The sequence below is a fragment of the Pipistrellus kuhlii genome, unplaced genomic scaffold (assembly GCF_014108245.1).
Source record: "Pipistrellus kuhlii isolate mPipKuh1 unplaced genomic scaffold, mPipKuh1.p scaffold_m20_p_2, whole genome shotgun sequence".
NCBI lineage: Eukaryota > Metazoa > Chordata > Mammalia > Chiroptera > Vespertilionidae > Pipistrellus > Pipistrellus kuhlii.
The window spans coordinates 188,005,538-188,023,437 of record NW_023425515.1 but is presented as its reverse complement, the minus strand read 5'-3'; the positions used below and the strand labels follow the sequence as shown (position 1 = coordinate 188,023,437).

At 62.3% G+C, this 17,900-nt stretch overlaps 1 protein-coding gene across 1 annotated transcript; it reads left to right on the top strand.

Moving 5' to 3' along the window:
• Positions 1 to 399: 399 nt before the first annotated feature.
• Positions 400 to 16,349, top strand: EFHD2 (EF-hand domain family member D2). The gene is made up of 4 exons (XM_036448177.2): positions 400 to 787; positions 12,605 to 12,752; positions 13,689 to 13,823; positions 14,725 to 16,349. Exons 1-4 carry the CDS (start codon positions 480 to 482, stop codon positions 14,854 to 14,856), a joined length of 723 nt encoding a protein of 240 aa, XP_036304070.1. The 5' UTR covers positions 400 to 479; the 3' UTR covers positions 14,857 to 16,349.
• Positions 16,350 to 17,900: the final 1,551 nt, after the last annotated feature.

The window sequence follows — 17,900 nt, the reverse complement described above, 5'->3', positions numbered from 1 at the left end:
CCGGCTCTAGGGGCGCAGAAAGCATGGAGACGGGGCTGGGTCCTTGCGGAGTGCTGGCGGGCTCTGCACCCCCGGCTGACTCAGAGTCCCCGCGGCCGCTGCGCAAGGCCGAGGCGGGGGCCAGGGCTGAGGCGGGGCCGGGGGCGGGGCGGGGGCGGGGCTGTGAGCCGGGGCGGGGCCTGGGTGAGGGCGGGGCCGGGCGGGGGCCAGGGCTGGGGCGGGGCCGGGGGCCGGGGAGGGGGCGGGGCTGTGAGCCGGGGCGGGGCCTGGGTGAGGGCGAGGGTGAGGCCGGGGCGGGGGCGGGGGGCCAGGGCGGGGGCGGGGCCGGGGCGGGGAGCGGGCGGGCCCGCGGGGCGCAGGCCCCTCCCCCGGGGCGGGCCGGCCGGGCGGGGAGTGTCAGGAAGAGGAGACGCGCCAGAGGCGGCGCGGCGCGCGGCGGGCGAGCAGGGGCGGCCGAGGCGAGCGCCGCGCGGGCCACCATGGCCACGGACGAGCTGGCCAGCAAGCTGAGCCGGCGGCTGCAGATGGAGGACGAGGGCGAGGTTGGCGGCGAGGCCTCCGGGCAGCCCGGCCTGAACGGGGCGGCGGCGGCCGGGGCGCAGGACGAAGCAGCCGAGGCGCTGGGCAGCGCGGACGACGAGCTGAGCGCCAAGCTGCTGCGGCGCGCCGACCTCAACCAGGGCCTCGGCGAGCCCCAGTCGCCCAGCCGCCGCGTCTTCAACCCCTACACCGAGTTCAAGGAGTTCTCCAGGAAGCAGATCAAGGACATGGAGAGGATGTTCAAGCAGTGAGTGCCCCCTCCACCCCCCACCATTGGCCGCCGCGGGCCCCAGCCCCGACCCCGCGCCGCCCGAGACCCCCGCTGCCCGCCCAGCTCCTCGAACCCCCGCACACCAGGGATGGGGACCCCCTCCTGCCAGCCTGGCTCCCCGAACCCCCGCACACCAGGGATGGGGACCCCCACTGCCCGCCCAGCTCCCCGAACCCCCGCACACCAGGGATGGGGACCCCCACTGCCAGCCCAGCTCCCCGAACCCCCGCACACCAGGGATGGGGACCCAGCGGCCCCTTCCAGGTAAACACGAGCTGCAGGGACCCTCCGCCCCACCGGGCCAACGGGTCTGGGCATCCCCAGGCCCTGGCTCCGACCCCTCAGCTGGGTGACGCCACCCCGGGTGCACCAGACACAGGCACAGGAGTGGGGGACCCGCGGCTCCTTCTAGATCGTCTCGAGCCCGGGGAGCCCCCGCTATCTCTGCTTACATGGCTCTGAACACACCGGGCCTCCTGCCTAAGACCTGCCCTGTTCGTGACATTCCCCCCACCATCTGACACTGAGACTGAGGACTCCCTAGGCGTCCCTTCCACCCCCCACAAGCTACGGGAATTCCCACTCCCACCTCAACACCACCCACCCCCCCAGCAAAGGTAGCCATACCCTGCACCCCATGCCACACGCATTCCTCACTTGGGGTCTCTTCGTTCCCTCTGCCTGTCTCAGATCCCCTCCCCCTCCCCCTCCCCCTCCCCCTGTAGATATTTAGCACCCCGGAGCAAACTATGATAAAAACCTTCAGCCACTCCCACCCCTACGCCCTCCACTCTGTTAGCCAGGACCCTGAGCCTGACCCTCCCGTGGTCTCCCCAGAGAGGGACCCCTCAGCCCCTGCCCCTCCCCATTTGGCAGGTATGTGCAACTTCTCCCTCCCCCCCACCTCCACACATATCTCCTAAGGGCTCAGTCCCCTCCACTCCCCACATACGGGCCCTCCCTCCTCTTGCCCTCACCCCAACCCCCACCCAGCCGCTTTGCCATCACTGCCCCCTGCTTCCTGTCAGGAAGTCCCATCGCTCTGCGCCCCCTCCCCTGTGTCCTCCTTGCTACTGTGTGTCCCCTTCTCGCCCCGCACAGGGTCCCGGATGCCCACACCTTCCTCACCTCCCAGTTGCTCTCAGCCTTACCCTTCCCTGCACATGGGACCACACCTGTGTGCTCGACAGGCTGGACAGGCACCCGGTGGGTGGACTAAGCCCTTCCCCCTCAACAAAACACCCTTCCTCGCTCTGCTGAAGGAGAGAAAGGGTGCCAGGTCCCCTCTGGTCATCCCTGAATCAACCCCGTTGGGATGGAGATGGTCAGTCACACGACCCTCTGGCCCCCCTTCCTTTGGCACCCTTCCCACTTCCTGTCCCGGAGGGGGCCCAGCCCGGAGTCCTGGTCTGAGTGGGTCTGGGAGGAAGTGGAGAGCAGGTCTGGGGTGGAGGAGTCAGGAGGCCTCTGACCAGGGACAAACAGCCCCAGGCGGGAGGTAGAGCCGGCTGGGGGCTGGGGGCTGGGGGCTGGGACTGTATCTCCGCCACAGACAGCTGGCTGTCCAGCCCGAGGCCAGCCGGAAGCACAACAAGGTGGGGTTTTGCAACCTCAGAGCTGGATTCCCACTTCTCGCCCTTGCTGCAGCTGCTGCTTCTGCATTTGGCCCCAACCACAGGGGAAGAGGTTTCTGGTTCCCAGGCCTGGCGGGCTGGGTGCCCCCTACTCTTCTAGGGGCCACCCTGGGGGAAAGCAGTCCTGGACCCCCCTCGGGGCCTCTGCACGCCGCTCCCAGGCCCGGCAGCTGCCTCTCTGACTGGCTTGCTGGGAGTTCTAAAGTTTCTTCCCGGCCACAGACTGGCGCGGTCAGGAAAGCGAGGAAATGGCCCAACGAGGAGATTTCCAGGAGGTGATGGTTTCCAAAACTCTGGCAGGAATAGACTGACGGCTCCTTGAGCCCAGGATGGGTGTCGCTTGCCTGTCGGGAACTTCCTTGTAGGGGCTGCCCCCGGGGGAGTGCAGGTGAGGTGACTCAGTGCAGCCGAGATCCCCCACTGAGGCACCCAGGAGCTCACTGCCTCTCCTAGGCCAAGGGCGGCCGTCATTCCCATGGCCCATTGGGGGTTTTGGGCACAGACGTAACTTATCAGGATCGGAACACGCCAGTCTCTGACTCCAAAAGCCTATGTTCTTTCCGTGTTCCCCGTCACAGCCGTTGGCTCCCACGTGGGAAAACACGATCCTCCAGCTCCCCTTCCGTGTTCATGGGTGATTTTCTGCCCAGGAGCCCACCCAGCAGCACCCCCTCCTTTCCCCTGGAGCCCTCCTTCTCTTGGGGTTCCACGCATGCCTCCCCCATTACCCCCCCCCCTAAGAAAAGCATGAGCTGTTGGGGAGCCCAGCTGAGCTGCTCACAGCGCAGGGCCTCGGGGCTGGGGGAGTGGTCCACGTTTGCAGAACAAGCTGGCTGGTTGCAGAGTCTGTTCCTGGTGTTAGTTTGACTAGAACTTCAGGAGGACTCGGGGGAGTGGGGCCCTTGCAGGCCGCCTCTTGGCCCCGCTGCCGCCTGCTGCTGGGGGCGCTGGGCGGGGGGAGGGGCAGGAAGGGGCCAGGGAGCTGGACTTCGAGGGAAGGAAGTGCTGCCCGCCAGGGGCCCGGCCTGAATGGAAAGCTGCAGGTTTTGTATTCAAGGAAACAAGGCTTCTCTGTGCCAGCCGAGGCCGAGGCCGAGGCCGGCCGGGAGCGGCCAGCAGCCAGGCTCTCTGGAGGACAAAACGCCCGTTCTGCTTCTGCTGCCCGAGAGGGGCTGCCACCCGCTGGGCCCCAGCAGGGCCTCGGGACCACAGCCAGGGCTCCGCTGAGCGGCTGCCCCCCTGGTCCCCAGCTCCCGGGCAGGTAGGGGGTCCGGCCCTCCTGGGAAGCCGTCCGCCAGAGCCCCGTGAGAGACGGGAGGGCAGCGGGAGCTGGGAGCCGGCCTGCTCTTGGCGGCCAGGAGCCTGGGCGTCTTGTGCCTCTGCCCTAAGGTGACCAGACGTCCCGCTTTTGGCGGGACCGTCCCGATTTTTAACAATTTGGCCCGCGGCCCGCGGCTTTTTAAAAAATTCCCGATCGGGAGCCGCGGGCCAAATTGTTAAAAATCAGGATGTCTGGTCACCTAACTCTACCCCTGCGCTACTAGTGTGCCTGCCCTCCCTGAGCCTCAGTCTTCCCGCCTGTAAGGAGCATGCTCTCTCTGATTATTCCCAAAGGGGATTCGGCAGTGACCGAGGGGTCCCGAGCCCTCCTAGGTGGCAGAACTGCCTCCCTCCCAGGGTCTTCCAGTCCATCCATCCCGTGTTCGTGGGCAGATGCTTCCAGAGGAGGGAGATTGGGGGAGGGGGGGAACGCGGTAAAGGGGACGGGGAACATGGGCTCTGCACCCCCATCCCTGACCTCACCCCGCAGCCATGCAGGTTCCAGCAGGGACAGACCTCGAGGGTGGACTCCAGCCCTTCTCCCCATTTTACAGAAGAGGAAGCTGAGACCCGGAAAGGTGCAGTGGGGTCACAGGGAGGTTTTCAGTGGCTGAGCAGAGCGCCCTTGTCCGGGCAGCGGGGACAATGGTGCCCGCTTCTGGGGCTGGAGCTGCGAGGAGGTGACACGTGTGGAGCCTGGCACAGTGCCGGCCCGTGGGTGCACCACGTCAGCGGAGCCTGGACAACCCATCCTCCCTCCCTGTGCAGCTCAGGCTGCGCCCGCTGCCTCTGCTCCACCCTCACCCCAGGGCCGTCTCTGGAACCTCCAGGCAAGCGGGGAAGGCGTGGCCCCAGAGAACGTCCAGGGGGCCCCTCTGGGCTGGCAGCAGCCTGCCTGGGACTCTGCAGGGTTTTGTAAGCGGAGACCCACTGGAGACGTAGGCAGCGTGTAATGCTGAGCGGGCTGTGGAATCCGAGGAAGATGCCCTAGTTCCCTGCCTCGCCCAGCCCCGTCCCCAGCCGCCTCGTCTCATGACCCCTTGCGTCAGAGGCAGGCTTCCCTCTGCTGGACTTCTCTTCCCTCCTCTTCACCTGCTCGGATCCTTGCCGCTCACAGCTCCTCCCCTCTCCTCCCTGGAAGGCAGTGTGGTGCAGTGGTTAGAGGAAGGGCCTTTGGACTCTGCGGCTCTGGGCCCTGGGACCGAAGGAACACCGAGCCCTTTCTGAGCCTCGGTTCCTCACCCCAGAACAGGGAGAGTCAGGGGACCCCCCTTCACGGGGGTGGCACGTGGTACTGGGCCCGGGGCTTGGCACGAAGTAAGTCCTTAGTAAGTTCCTGTCACCATCAGCGCCAGCCCCAATGGCGGTCGTCTGAGCTGTCACCGCGCTGCCTCCGCCTACCCCCAGGGAGCTCCTGGGCTGGCAGCACGCCGCCCGCTTCGGGCCAGAGTGACAGGGACCCAGCAAAGCAGACGCCCCTGCCCACAGACGCTCTGATTGACAGCTCCACGTGGCTTTGATACATAGCGAAAACGGGGACAGGAATTCATGATTGCGTAGTTACGGGAAGGCGGGCGGCAGAGAAAGGGGGAGAGCAGACAGCGGCTCCGGAGTGGCTCAGAAGCGGAACTCCGACGCCCGATCGGATGCCCGGCTTCTCCGAGCCTGTTTCCCCCGGGGCTGCAGAACCGGGTGAAGTTCTGAGGGTTCGGTTCCAGAAGCCCTAAGTCTTTGTAGAGTCCACTGTGGGGTCTGGTCTGTGGGTCTTGGGGAGCATAGGTGGAGCATTCTGGAAAACCTCGACCCCCTCCTTGGATCACTCATCTAACAGACGTTACATAAGGTCCTGCTGTGAGCAAGTCCCACCCAGAAACTACGGGGTCCCCGTCCCTGCCCTCGAGGAGCCTAACGGCGCAGAGAGCAGTGTGTACAGGGGCCTTTGGGGAAAGAGAAGGGGCCCACTGGACTCTAGACGGGAGGCCCCATTTCTTTATTTCTCCCGCGAGCACTGAGTCCTAAGGGAACACCATGACGCTGGGCCCTCCTCCGCCAGCCCCTGCCTCCCACCCTCTCCCTGCTCAGTGGAGCCGCCGAGGCCACTTACTCCCAAGGGGGCCCATGTGTGTTATTTCAGAAACTGAATTTAACCCTCACACCCACACAGGGAGGTCAGTCCTATCCTTATCCCCATTTACCAGATGAGGACACTGAGGCTCCCTATATTTTTTAAAATATATTTTATTGATTTTTCACAGAGAGGAAGAGACAGGGACAGAGAGTTAGAAACATGGATCAGCTGCCTCCTGCACACCCCCATTGGAGATGTGCCCGCAACCAAGGTACATGCCCTTGACCGGAATCGAACCTGGGACCTTTCAGTCCGCAGGCCGATGCTCTATCCACTCAGCCAAACCTGCTTCAGCCAGAGACTCCCTGTATTGGTGGGGGGGTGGGGGGGGCTTTCAGAGCCTCAGGGGGAGACCCTCTGGGGAGGGAGGATTTCCAGCCTCAGTGCTCACCCTCTGCTCGCCCTCCTCCCCTTCGGGTTCTGAGTCACCTTTCTCCTCCCCCGGGCACTTTCAGTTCCCTTTGGTTTGCACCTCCAGCCTTCTCCCCGCCCTGCCCCAGGGCCTCGCCGGCCTCAGCTGACCAGGCTCTGCCGCCTCAGGGGAGGTGAAAGGCCTTTCCTGAAGGGAAGGAGGAGGGCAGCACTGCCACCTCAGCAGGGACGGTCCCACACCCTCCAGCAGCTGAGTTCCCGCTGGCATCGGCCGGGCAGCCTTCTGCTGCTCGGACTTCTGCTTTTCAAGGCCTGCAGAGAAGTGGGGTTCCGTGCCAGGAAGGAGGCCCTCCCCCCCAGCTTCCCAGCCCCAGCCCTCCCCAGCACTCCGCCTCCCTCTGATTGAAAGGGCCACTCCTTTCCAGGCCTGTATCTCTGGAACGCCCTGTGCGATTATCATACCCATTTCACTGATAAGTAGACTGAGCCTGGGAAGCTTCACCGGACTTGTCCAAAGCCCCACCACTGGTCAGGAAGTAAGAAACGTGAGACGGGACTTGAAACCAGGTCTGCCTCCACTCCCTCCAAGTCCTTGCTCCCATGGGACCCAGACAGAGCAGCACCCGCGTTGCTCGGGAGCTGGTAGGAACACCGATGCCCAGGTGCCGCCCCAGATCTCCTGGATCAGAATCTGCATTTTAACCAGATCCACCGGGTGTGCGTGTTAGGGGCAGGGAGGGAGGGAGGCAGTTTAGGGTGAGCTGGCAGGAAACCCACCCTGACACCAGGGGTGGAGGGTGTTGCCAGTGTGAAGTGGTTGAACCCCCACTTAGGATGGTCCCCAGCCCTGACAGCCCCCAGCAGGCTGCCGTCAGCCTCGGGTCTCCCACTGGATCCTCAGAGCAGCACACGCCCACGCACACACTCCCCGGGCTGACACACACACCCTGGGCTGACACACACCACGGGCTGACACACACCCCGGGCTGACACACACCCCTGGGCTGACGCAGGGCCACGGGTTACCTTTCAGATCCTGCAGATAAGACGGGAGGAAGTGGTGAGCAGCTGGGTTTTCCCCGCATGAGTCAGGCAGTGTCTGGCGGGGGCGTGCGGAACGGATGGCACTGCCAGGCCGTCATCACCCAGCGTGTGTGCATCCACCCTCGCGGGGGTTGGCCGCGGGGCCAGGCTGGCCGTACGGAACAGCAAAGCCAGGATTTCTCTCGCTGGCAGAACTGTCCTGCCCCAAGGGACCGAGGTTCGCATTTCGTAGGACAAAGAGTGGAGGCCTAGGAGCTCCTGGGGCCTCCCCAGACAAGAGGGGGGAGGACCGGGTCTGTGAATGCTGAGACCAAAGCCAGGTGGGCCAGGGGAGAGTGGGCGGAACGGGGAGACGGGTTCTTGGTCCATAAACACCGCCTCCTGTTGTCTGTCCTCCTGGACTCCCGTGGGCAGAGGGGCCATCAGCAAAGGCCTCGGACTGGAATCAGAAGAGACAGATCGGGGTGCCCTGTGCTCCAAGCCAACTGCTCCTGCCTTCCCCTGTGCAGAAGCTGCCATAGCCCCTCACCTGCCGTCAGGCTGTGCAGCACAGCTGACAGGTGGGGAGGGTGTGTGTGAGGGTCAGCTTTCCACCGCGGCTCCTAAGCCAAAATGGGCTGCCCGAAGGAGGCAGGGAGCCTCCCGTCCTCTGGATATTGAAGCGGGAAAAGCACATTTAGAATCCGACCCTCACCAGTGGCTCCATGCGGAGGCCTCCAGTGTCCCTGCCCCAACCCGGGCTTCACTACAGGGTCTGTGGCATCAGGATGCAGCGTAGCAGCTAAAAGTGTGTGTTTCCCAACCGGCCTGGGTTCGGACCCCAGTTGTGTTCTTGTGAACTGTGTGGCTTTAGCCAAGATGCTTCCCCCCTGAGCCTCAGTCTCTCCATCTGTAGTATGGGGATGTTTATGCCTGCTTCACTGAGTTCTTGTGGGGATCTGGTTCAGGACACCGGCACGGTGCCTGGCACATAGTAAGTGCTCAGTAAAGAGCAGACACTAATAATATTCTTATAAAAAAATAATAATAATATTCTTATGAAATGGGGACATTATTTCATAAGAATATTATTAGTGCCTACCCCCATGACTCCTGGTTATCGGGACCGAGGGCGGGAGCGGGGAGGAGCAGCCGGCTGGTGGGACCTGCTCTTCTCAAAGGGCAGAGTCCGCTGGGTGGTGCCGCCTGTGCCACTTCCAAGGGCGGCTGGTAGGCGCTTTTGTCGCCAGCAGCCGGGGCAGCAGCTGCCGCCCTCGCTGTTGAGAGCTGTGCAGGGGGAGGCGGGCAGGAATGTGGGCACAGCGCCAGGGGCAGCCACCTCCCTCCAGGGCCGGAGAGAAGTGCTGAGCTCCAGCCCGGGAGCTTTGCTTCCAGTCTCGCCAACGGAATGGGGCTCTCAGCCCGGCCTCCCCTCCCCTGCCAACTTGAGGATTCAGGACCCTCCATGGGACCAGGAAGAAGAGGGAGGCAGGCAGGCAGGGAGGACAGATTTTGGAATCTTGCGATCTGCCAACTGTGTGACCCTGGCTGGTTGCTGCCCGCTCTGGGCCCCCGTGCCCCCACATGGCATGAAGGGGGTAGACCAGGCTGTTCAGATGGCTCTCCTGTGCCAACTCTTCCCCTGGGTCCTCTGAGCCCCCTGTGGCCTCCGTTCCAGCTCAGGGAGGGGCTGATGGATGAGAGACCACCCCCCCCCCAGCCAGGGGGGTGCCTGTTGCCCTCCCACCTAGAACATGGTTCTCTCCTGAGTGGCCAGACAATGACAGTCTCTGCCTTTGTCGCTTCCCTCCCTGGAGGAGGAGGGACAGGGGAGTGACCTAGGGCCGGGGCTCCTCTCTCCCTCTGTGTCCTGTCTTTCCACCTCCCCCAGGGGCGGGGCCTTTGAGGTAGGCCTTGTGGGGGGAGGGGGGGGCCTTCACAAAAGGGGGAGATGCTGGAGGGACCTTGGGGAAATCTTGTCCACCCCCTATCTCCCAGCCAGGCGTGTCCACCCAGCCATGCACCATCGGGCCTGGCGCCAGGGGAGAAGCCCTTGTAATCTTTATTATCACGAATGTGGCTGTCACCATTCTGTGCTAAGTACTGAACATAGTGTCTGGCTCTCAAAAGGTTCTCAGTGGCCACTGTGGTTATAACGACATTAGCAGCTTTTAAGCACTTGCTGTGGATGAGGCGTTGTATATCTCTAATCTCATGGAATCTTTGATCCTAAAGGTAGATGTGAACAATAATAAATTTATTTTATTTTTTTAATTATTTATTTGTATTAAGTGCTTACCCTGGACCAGGATCTGTGCTAAGGGTCTCTTTTGACCCTTTCCTCGGTCCTGAGATGGGTCCTCTGATACCCAGGATGGGGAAATTGAGGTTTTTGGGAACAGGTGGTTTGACCAGGGTCACCCAGCCAGCAGGTGACAGGTCAGAGGTTCAGACCCAGGTCAGTCTCAGCAGAATTGATGTGAGCACAACCTTTCAAGGTCATCTTCAGGTTAACCCTGGTGCCTGGCTGAGCCCACCCACGTCAGAGCCCACCCATATGTGGGTGCCCGCTCCCAGGATCTCATGGGAACAGCCTTCGCCAATGCACCTCTGGGGGCCCAGCTCCCGCCTCAGCACCTGGACCCTCCCTGACCTCCATCACACACACCCCTTCTTGGCTATCAATCCACTGGCACTTTGGCAGATCCCTGCATTGCACCCCTGGGGGCTGGAGCCGCCCATCCTGCATTGCACCCCTGGGGGCTGGAGCCGCCCAGGACGGAGCCCGGGCTCAGTAATTGATTGACCTTTGATTGATGCAGGCGGCGGCTCAAGCTGTGGTTTAGGCTGCAGCCCAGCCAGGCCCAGAGCTGCCAAAGACCAAGCGAGCCAGAGCCCAAGTGTGCGTCCAAGTTTGGACACTGTATCTGCACTTCCTCTGAAACTGAGCCGCCTCCAGCTGCGGGAGAAGCCCGGCCGCTGAGCAGTAAATAAAGCTGGGCTCAGGAGAGGGCGGGGTGGCGGAGAGTGGAGGGCGGGAATCGGAGGGAGGGGGTTCAAATCCCCAGCCTGCTGGTTCTCAGGCCAATGCCTTCACCTCTGCAGCCCTGGCTCCCTCCTCAGTCCACGGGGACAGAGTGCTGACCTCCCTCGATGGCTGAGCGCAGGGGGTGTAAAGAGAGCGTGCCTGCTGCATAGTAGGAGCTTGCTAAGGGTAACGACATCTTGTTTCAGGGGTGGAGCCAGCTCTGGATGCAGGTGCTGAGTGCTGGCGTGCATGAGCCCAGCCCTCACAGTGACCCGGTGCGAGTCGCCAGGATGGCAGGGGGTCTCAGCCTTGGCTGGAGGCTTACATGGCACGGGCTGCCGGAACCCAGGCAGCCGGCTCCGGCCCTGACATGCCCCTGACCTTCACTGGAGCCCAAGTTCAGGAAGCGGTCGGAGCCTTGTTTTCCCAGGAGGGGAGCCCCTGGGAAAGCTGGTGTCCTCGCCAGGCTGTTTCCAACCAATCCCTAAGGGCCACCCAGCCCCTTCCCAACTGGCAAACAGGCCCCAAAGCGGGAAGGAGGGGCCGCTCCCCTGCCCCCCAAAAGGTTCCTCCAGCTTTGAGTGGAGCCTGGACCGTGGGATCATGGGCCTGCCCAACCCTCAGACTCCCGCAGCCCTCTACACACTCGCATCTGCTTCCAGCCCAGCCATGGCCACTGCCCCGGGGACTGCGGGCCCGTCTGTCCCCACTCCGCTCGCTCGCCTGGTGGGGAGGAGGCTCGGGACCCTGTGTTCCCTGCGCCGCGCCATTGCCAACCACTGACTCACTTGCTCGGGATCTATTTATACCCCTCGCACAAATGCTCCGCTCAGCGCTCGCTCCAGGCAGGCATCTCTGTGCTGCTGGCAGCCCCAGGACATGTGGAGGGGCTGGGCCAGACCAAATGTGCGGGTTGATAAGCCGACGCAATCTAGGGGGAGGGGATAGGCCAGCTCTTTTTTTCACTGCTGTGTGACCTTGGACAGGACACTGAACCTCTCTGAGCCTCCATTATAAAATACTTGTTTTTAAAACTTTTTATTTATTTCAGAGAGGAAAGGAGGAGAGAGAGACAGAAACATCGGTGATGAGAGAGAATTATTCATTGGCTGCCTCCTCCACGCCCCCAGGGACGGAGCCCACAACCCGGGCTTGTGCCCTGACTGGGAATCGAACCGTGACCTCCTGGGTTCAGAGGCGGATGCTCAACCACCGAGCCATGGCGGCTGGGCAAAAATAAGGTTATTTTGAGAATTAAGTACAATAGAGTATGTCAGGTTCCTGGTGCAAGGACAGGTTTCTGAGAGTGGCTGCTGTTAGATGTCAAAGCCGTGTGGCGCTCATGTGCAGCCGGAGAAGGGAAGGGGCCGGGAGCCCCGAGGAGGGCAGAGGATGGAGATGTGCGTTTAGATAGCAACGTCCAGTCTTCTGCACAGGTTTCTGGAACTCGGCCCCTCGTCACCCAGCCAGTGAGGCCTTGGGGACTGCACCAGGTTTCATGGGCTCAGAAAACCCATCCTCCCCGCCCAGCAGGAGACAGGCAGGCCGGCTGGTCTGTGCGAACAGCATCACATCTGCCGAGCTGTGCCCCACGGCAGTGCCTCCCTCACCCAGGGCCCCGGGCCAGGTCTGGAGGCCAGCGCCCACCAGGCTCTTACCCAGGAGGCCAGTGAGAGGGACGCTTAGACTCCCCTCTCCACCCTGTCCTGGCTGTGCCAGGCGCTGGGTGATAGAAAGAGACCTGAACCGACATCTAATCACAGCTCGCTGCAGGCGCCCTGCCCAGCTCGGTCCCTGAGCACACCCAGCCGCCCCCGGGAAAACAACCAGTGGCCCTCCCTCCTGTGACCTCTGGGCCTGCCCTGTGACACGTAGCACCTTCTGCCTCCCTCCTGGGAGGAGGCACGGATAGGAGAGAGATGGGGTAATCCTGGAAATGGTCAATGAATGCTAACATGAGAGCCCACCCACCCCCAATCCGTACCCCCATGGTATTGCGAACTTCCTCTCCCTGCTTGTTCAGATCTCATGCGGGACAGAGAGGCTATGGCTTCAGCTTCCTTGTACAGCAGGCTTGCCCAAAACAGTACTTTTTTTTTTTAATATGCAGGAGGTAGTGAGTTCCCCATCATCAGAGGTAACCAAGCCCTCGTTGGGTCATAGATCAGGACTCCGTCTGGGACCTCAGCCTGGTCCATGATGGCATGTTGGTGGGAGGTGCCTTCTGAGCCCTGGCACACCGTCTGCGGTGTCCAGACGTCCTCAGGCCTGTCTCCTTGTGCTCACAGATACGATGCCGGCCGAGACGGCTTCATCGACCTGATGGAGCTCAAGCTCATGATGGAGAAACTCGGGGCCCCCCAGACCCACCTGGGCCTGAAGAACATGATCAAGGAGGTGGATGAGGACTTTGACAGCAAGCTCAGCTTCCGGGAGGTGAGAGCCCTCTCTGCCATCGCGTGCATTGTCCTTGAGCACAGGGGGTTTGTCTTCGGTGAGGAGGGACATCATTTCTTGTCGTGAGCACTTACGAAGTGACTTCTGTATACCCGGCCCTGTGAGGGCTCTGGGGTGCAGCGAAGGCCCTGTGCCCCACGGTCCCAGAGTGCAGAGTGGAAGACGTCAGCGTGAAATGACACGCTGCTGTGACTCAGGAGGAGAGGGGGCGGGCGGAGGGAGCCACGGGGGCTGCGGGTCCGAGAGGAGCTGAGGACGGGGGCAGTTTGCACGCCGGATCCCTCTCAGGCCTCACTCTGAGACGGGACCCACGGGCAGGCCTGTCCCGTGGAGGGGGACAGGCCCCCCCAGCGGCAGTGGACCCCAGGCAGCATAGGGTTAAATGCTGGGGGACGGAGAGGGGGGGATAAGAGGCCTCCAAAGAGCAAGGGCCAGGCCTTGGAGAACTAGCAGGCAGCACAGAGAAAGGGGCGGGCAGTTCAGGATAAGGGTTTGGACACAGGACATGTGTTCACATCCTTCGTCCGTTTCTGGGGCTGAGATCTGGGGCATGTTCCTTCTTGCCCCTGGATCTTCCTCATTCTGTGACGTGGACCCCGTCTTGTCTTGTTAGGACTCGGTAAATGGGACGTAGCGTGGATTAGTCTGGGGAACGTGGGAGACCGCGTTGAGAGGTAACCCCAGGCCGGGTCATCAAGACTCCTGGTAGCCGCTGAGTGTGGACCAGCAGGCCTGCCGTAGCCCTGCGTCCTGGGAGGGCAGGAGCTGAGTCCCCTGGTGTCCCATTGTACAGATGGGCAGACCAAGGCCCGGAGAGGAAAGGCAGAACCCAGACCCCCGGCTCCCAGGGCGGCCGGCTGGGGCTGGGCGGCTCCCTCCCCTCGCCCTGACACCCCCGTTTCTCTCCCCTGGCAGTTCCTCCTGATCTTCCGCAAGGCAGCGGCCGGGGAGCTGCAAGAGGACAGCGGGCTGCACGTGCTGGCCCGGCTCTCCGAGATCGACGTCTCCACCGAGGGCGTCAAGGGGGCCAAGAGCTTCTTTGAGGCCAAGGTGAGGAGTGGGAGGAGGGACCGAGCCTGGTGCTGCCCAGGCCGGGGGTGGCCGGGATGCGATCGGCCCTGGGTTAGCTCGAGGGTCAGGAGCCCTGCCTGCCCTGAGAGGCTGCAGGCGGGGATGGGGAGCTGGCGCCCAGGCTGTGATCCTTTCCCGCTGCCCCTGGGGTGGTTGAGGGGTGTGTATTCTTGAGGGGACAGTGGCCCCTGGCCACTAACTCAGGACTGGGCCGTAAAGGGTAGGCCCAGAGATAGGAGAGCAGGCCCAGAAACACACACTGGCTCCTGGGGCCTGTGGGAGACATTGCCCCGCCTGAAGGATGTATGGCGCACCCCAGAGGCCACTTACATGCACAGCACCCTTTCAGCACACGCTCAGATGGAGGGGAGCTCAGATGGAGGGGAGCTCAGATGGAAGGGACCGTGGTTCCTGGATCCTGGTTCCCGGCCTCCTAGGGCCGGGATGCCCACCTTCCCTTGTTCCTCCCTCTTCCCATGTTAGCCAAGAACATTCCTTCAAAGGTCGCCTTCCCCCTCCTCCTGGGCTTCTGGGGCTGAGGGGGTGTTCAGGTCCATTGGTGGGGGGACCCCGGTCAGCTGTCTCCCTGAGACAGGAAGCAGGTTAACAATGCAGCATCCGAAGCCCCCACATACAGGACGGCGCTGCACAGCAGCCGCTGAGCCTGTGTTATCTCTGCCAGCGAATCCACGGGGTCAGAGTTACGAGCTTCAGGCTCTCAGTGGAGACACGGAGGCTCCAGCAGTGACTGAAGGGCCCGGCCCAGGGCAGTGAGCGGGGGAGCCGTGTGGGCACTGCTGGGCGGACCCCAGAAAAAGCCCATGTGGTGGAGCCTCAGAGACCCCTCCAGCCCTCCGCCGTCACCGCCTCCCTCCGCCAGGTGCAGGCCATCAACGTGTCCAGCCGCTTCGAGGAGGAGATCAAGGCGGAGCAGGAGGAGCGCAAGAAGCAGGCGGAGGAGATGAAGCAGCGGAAGGCCGCCTTCAAGGAGCTGCAGTCCACCTTCAAGTAGCCAGGCTGGGCCTGCCCGCCGGCCCCAGCCCGGAGCCCCGGCCGGCTGGGGAGGGAGGTGGAAGGGGGGCAGAGCGGAGGCTGAGCTGGGGTCCTCCCTGTGTCTGAAGGGACCACACTGAAACCCACACACGTCTGTGAACACAGCCCATCGAGGGTCTGGCAGGGGTGCCCGGGCCTCTCCCGCGCTCTGCCACGTTCCTGAGGCCGTGCCCCCAGCGCTGGCTCCCGGCCGGCCCAGCCCCCCTGTGTCCCTGCCTCTCTCGCACCCCTGGCTGTCCCCGCCTGCTCCAGCGCTGCTCTCTGCCCGTGAGCCTGCCTGCCTGCCACGCACGCCTCTCCCTGCCTCCTCCCCTCCTGCCCAGAGGCCTCCTGCCCTTCACCAGCAGGCTGACCGCCCCTTCCCAGCCTGGGGGAGCGACAGATGGCAGGAATTTCGGCTGGCTCCTAGAGGGGGACCTCAGGGTGCTCCACGCCCTGCACCTGTTCCTCCAGCCCGCCTCCTCCCTGCTGGCATGGGGGGTGGGGGGGGCAAGCAGAGGAAAGGCTTCTATTTTTGTGAAGGGACCAGGCCCTGGCACCCCATGCCACCCCAGTGCTCGGCCCAGCCAGGCAGGGTGAGGGGACAGCTGTGTCAATCTACCTCACTCTCGCAGCCATGGCAGGGAAGGCTCCGGGGGCAGAACACCACCTAGTCCCCGGGGACAGTCTGAGGGTCCCAGGGAGCTCTGGAGAGAGCAGGGGGGTGGGGGTCAGGGGCGCCCCTCACAGGAAGGAAACCAGTGACGTCTCCGCCCTCCAGGAGGCGCCCCAGAAGTGCTTTAAGAGGTTTGCACGGACCAGGCCGTGGGGAACCGGGGACCTCCCTGGGCCTTTCACACCCCCCTTCCCCAGAGGGACTTCCACGGCCTTGTCACCAGCAACTGGACTGTCCTGTCACCCCCCCTCCCCCACCCACCCAGAGGAAGCATGGGGACCCCAGCCCCCCTGTGCCGCCGGCCCAGTCCCGCGCGGCCCCCATGTGCTCGCTCACGTGTGTGCGTGTCTGTGTGTGTCTGTCGCTGTGTCGTGAAGCTGTGCCCGCCACCCAGTCCCAACCAGTGAACGGCCGCCGGGGCCACGGTTATGCAACTTCTTGGTGTATGTCCCGACAGCGCCCCCTGCTGTTCAGACCCCATAACTTTATTTTAGTAAAAATGCCCCCAAGAGTCTAAGAATCCCCGTCGGACATGCAGAGGTTTTATTTTTTTGGCCTTAGAATCTACAGAAGCAAGGGGGCCCTGACCCCCGCGGCGGCCCCGGCCCTGGATTGCGTTTGCCTTAGTGGATCTGTTTACACAGATGAATATAAGAAGTTCTTTTTCTTTGGCTTGTTGCTTTTTTTTTTCTTCTTCTTCTCCCTTCTCCTCCCCACTCCCCCAAAGAGCTACTTCTTCATTCGGTGGTACAATTATTTTTTTTAAACTAAAATAAGATAAAAATTCTATATTCTTATGTGCACGTGGTTCTTGTCGGCTGGTGGGGAGGGCGGGAGTGGGGAGGGGGCGAGGGCTGAGGTCACCCGGGTGCCAGGGGGCTCCTGTGGTGTCGGAAGCCAGGGGTGAGGGGCCCTTCCTAACGGGAGAGGCGGAGTCTGCTGTCCGCCTGCTGACACTGGATACAGGTTAACGCGCTTAATCCTCACAGCCAGCCCAGGGTGGGGGTGCTGCTTCTTTCCCAGACAAGAACAGGGCCGAAGCCGGTTTGGCTCAGTGGATGGAGCATCGGCCTGTGGACTGAGGGGTCCCGGGTTCGATTCCGGTCGGGGGCATGTGTCTTGGTTGCGGGCACATCCCCGGTAGGAGGTGTGCAGGAGGCAGCTGGTCAATGTTTCTCTCTCGTCCATGTTTCTAACTCTCTATCCCTCTCCCTTTCTCTCTGTAAAAAAAATTTAATAAAATATATTAAAGAACAGGGAGACCCAGAAAATGTCCCACAGGCAAGCAGGGTGCAGGCCAAGGGCCACTGAGCCCCCAGCCCGTGCCCCCAGCCAGTTCAGGGGGACATACATGTTCATGGGGCCGTGGTGCACATCGCTGTGGCTGGAAGTGGCATCAAAGCACTCCCTCTCCCAGGTCCAACCCGGGGTCCCTGGACTTTGGGTTTAGGCTGGGCATTACTGCCCCCGGGTGGACATCGGTGGTACTAAAGGCCAGGATGCCCTGAGCCTGCGCTGTCCCATGTCAGGGCCTCCCCAATGGGTCACAGCTGGGAGGGGACCCTGCACAAGACACGCGCTCTCCCCACCCCCTCTCCTCCTTCCCACCCCCCACCCCCGCCCGACTCCCAGCCTGGGCAGAGGGCACAGGCTGAGGAATGAAGCCTGAAGTGATTTGGGGATCAAGAGTGAGAAGGGAGCTGAAACCGGTTTGGCTCAGTGGTGGAGCGTCGGTCTGCGGACTTGGGGGTCCCGGGTTCGATTCCGGTCGGGGGCATGTACCTTGATTGCAGGCACATCCCCTGTAGGGGATGTGCAAGAGGCAGCTGGTCGATGTTTCTCATCGACGTTTCTGGCTCTCTATCTCTCTCCCTTCTTCTCTGTAAAAAATCAATAAAATATATATTTTTTTAAAGAGTGAGAAGGGAGCCCTAGCCGGTTGTGCTCAGTGGATAGAGCGTCAACTTGAGGACTGAAGTTTCCCAGGTTCAATTCCGGTCAAGGGCACATGCCTGGGGTGCTGGCTCGATCCCAGTAGGGGGCAGCCAATCAATGATTCTCTCTCATCATTGATGTTCCCATCTATCTTTCCCTCTCCCTTCCTCTCTGAAATCAATGAAAATATATATTTTTTAAAAAGAGCGAGAAAGGACACAGCTCCTTAAAACCCTTCCCTGGTCCCATTCCTTAGTAAGCCTTCCCCTCACAGCCCCCAGACCCTCTCTGAACTCCCAGTATTCCATCGTGGGTTTGGGGGGAGTGCGGGTTAGGTCTTTTTAATCCTTACCCGGACAGAGAGAAATATCAATGTGAGAGAAACACGTCAATCGGTTGCCTCCTGCATGAGC

Coding starts and splice junctions, on each gene's coding strand:
- EFHD2 (XM_036448177.2), top strand. CDS start 480: ATGGCCACGGACGAGCTGGCCAGCAAGCTGAGCCGGCGGCTGCAGATG. Junction 788..12,604: donor ATGGAGAGGATGTTCAAGCA/GTGAGTGCCCCC, acceptor TTGTGCTCACAG/ATACGATGCCGGCCGAGACG. Junction 13,824..14,724: donor AGAGCTTCTTTGAGGCCAAG/GTGAGGAGTGGG, acceptor TCCCTCCGCCAG/GTGCAGGCCATCAACGTGTC.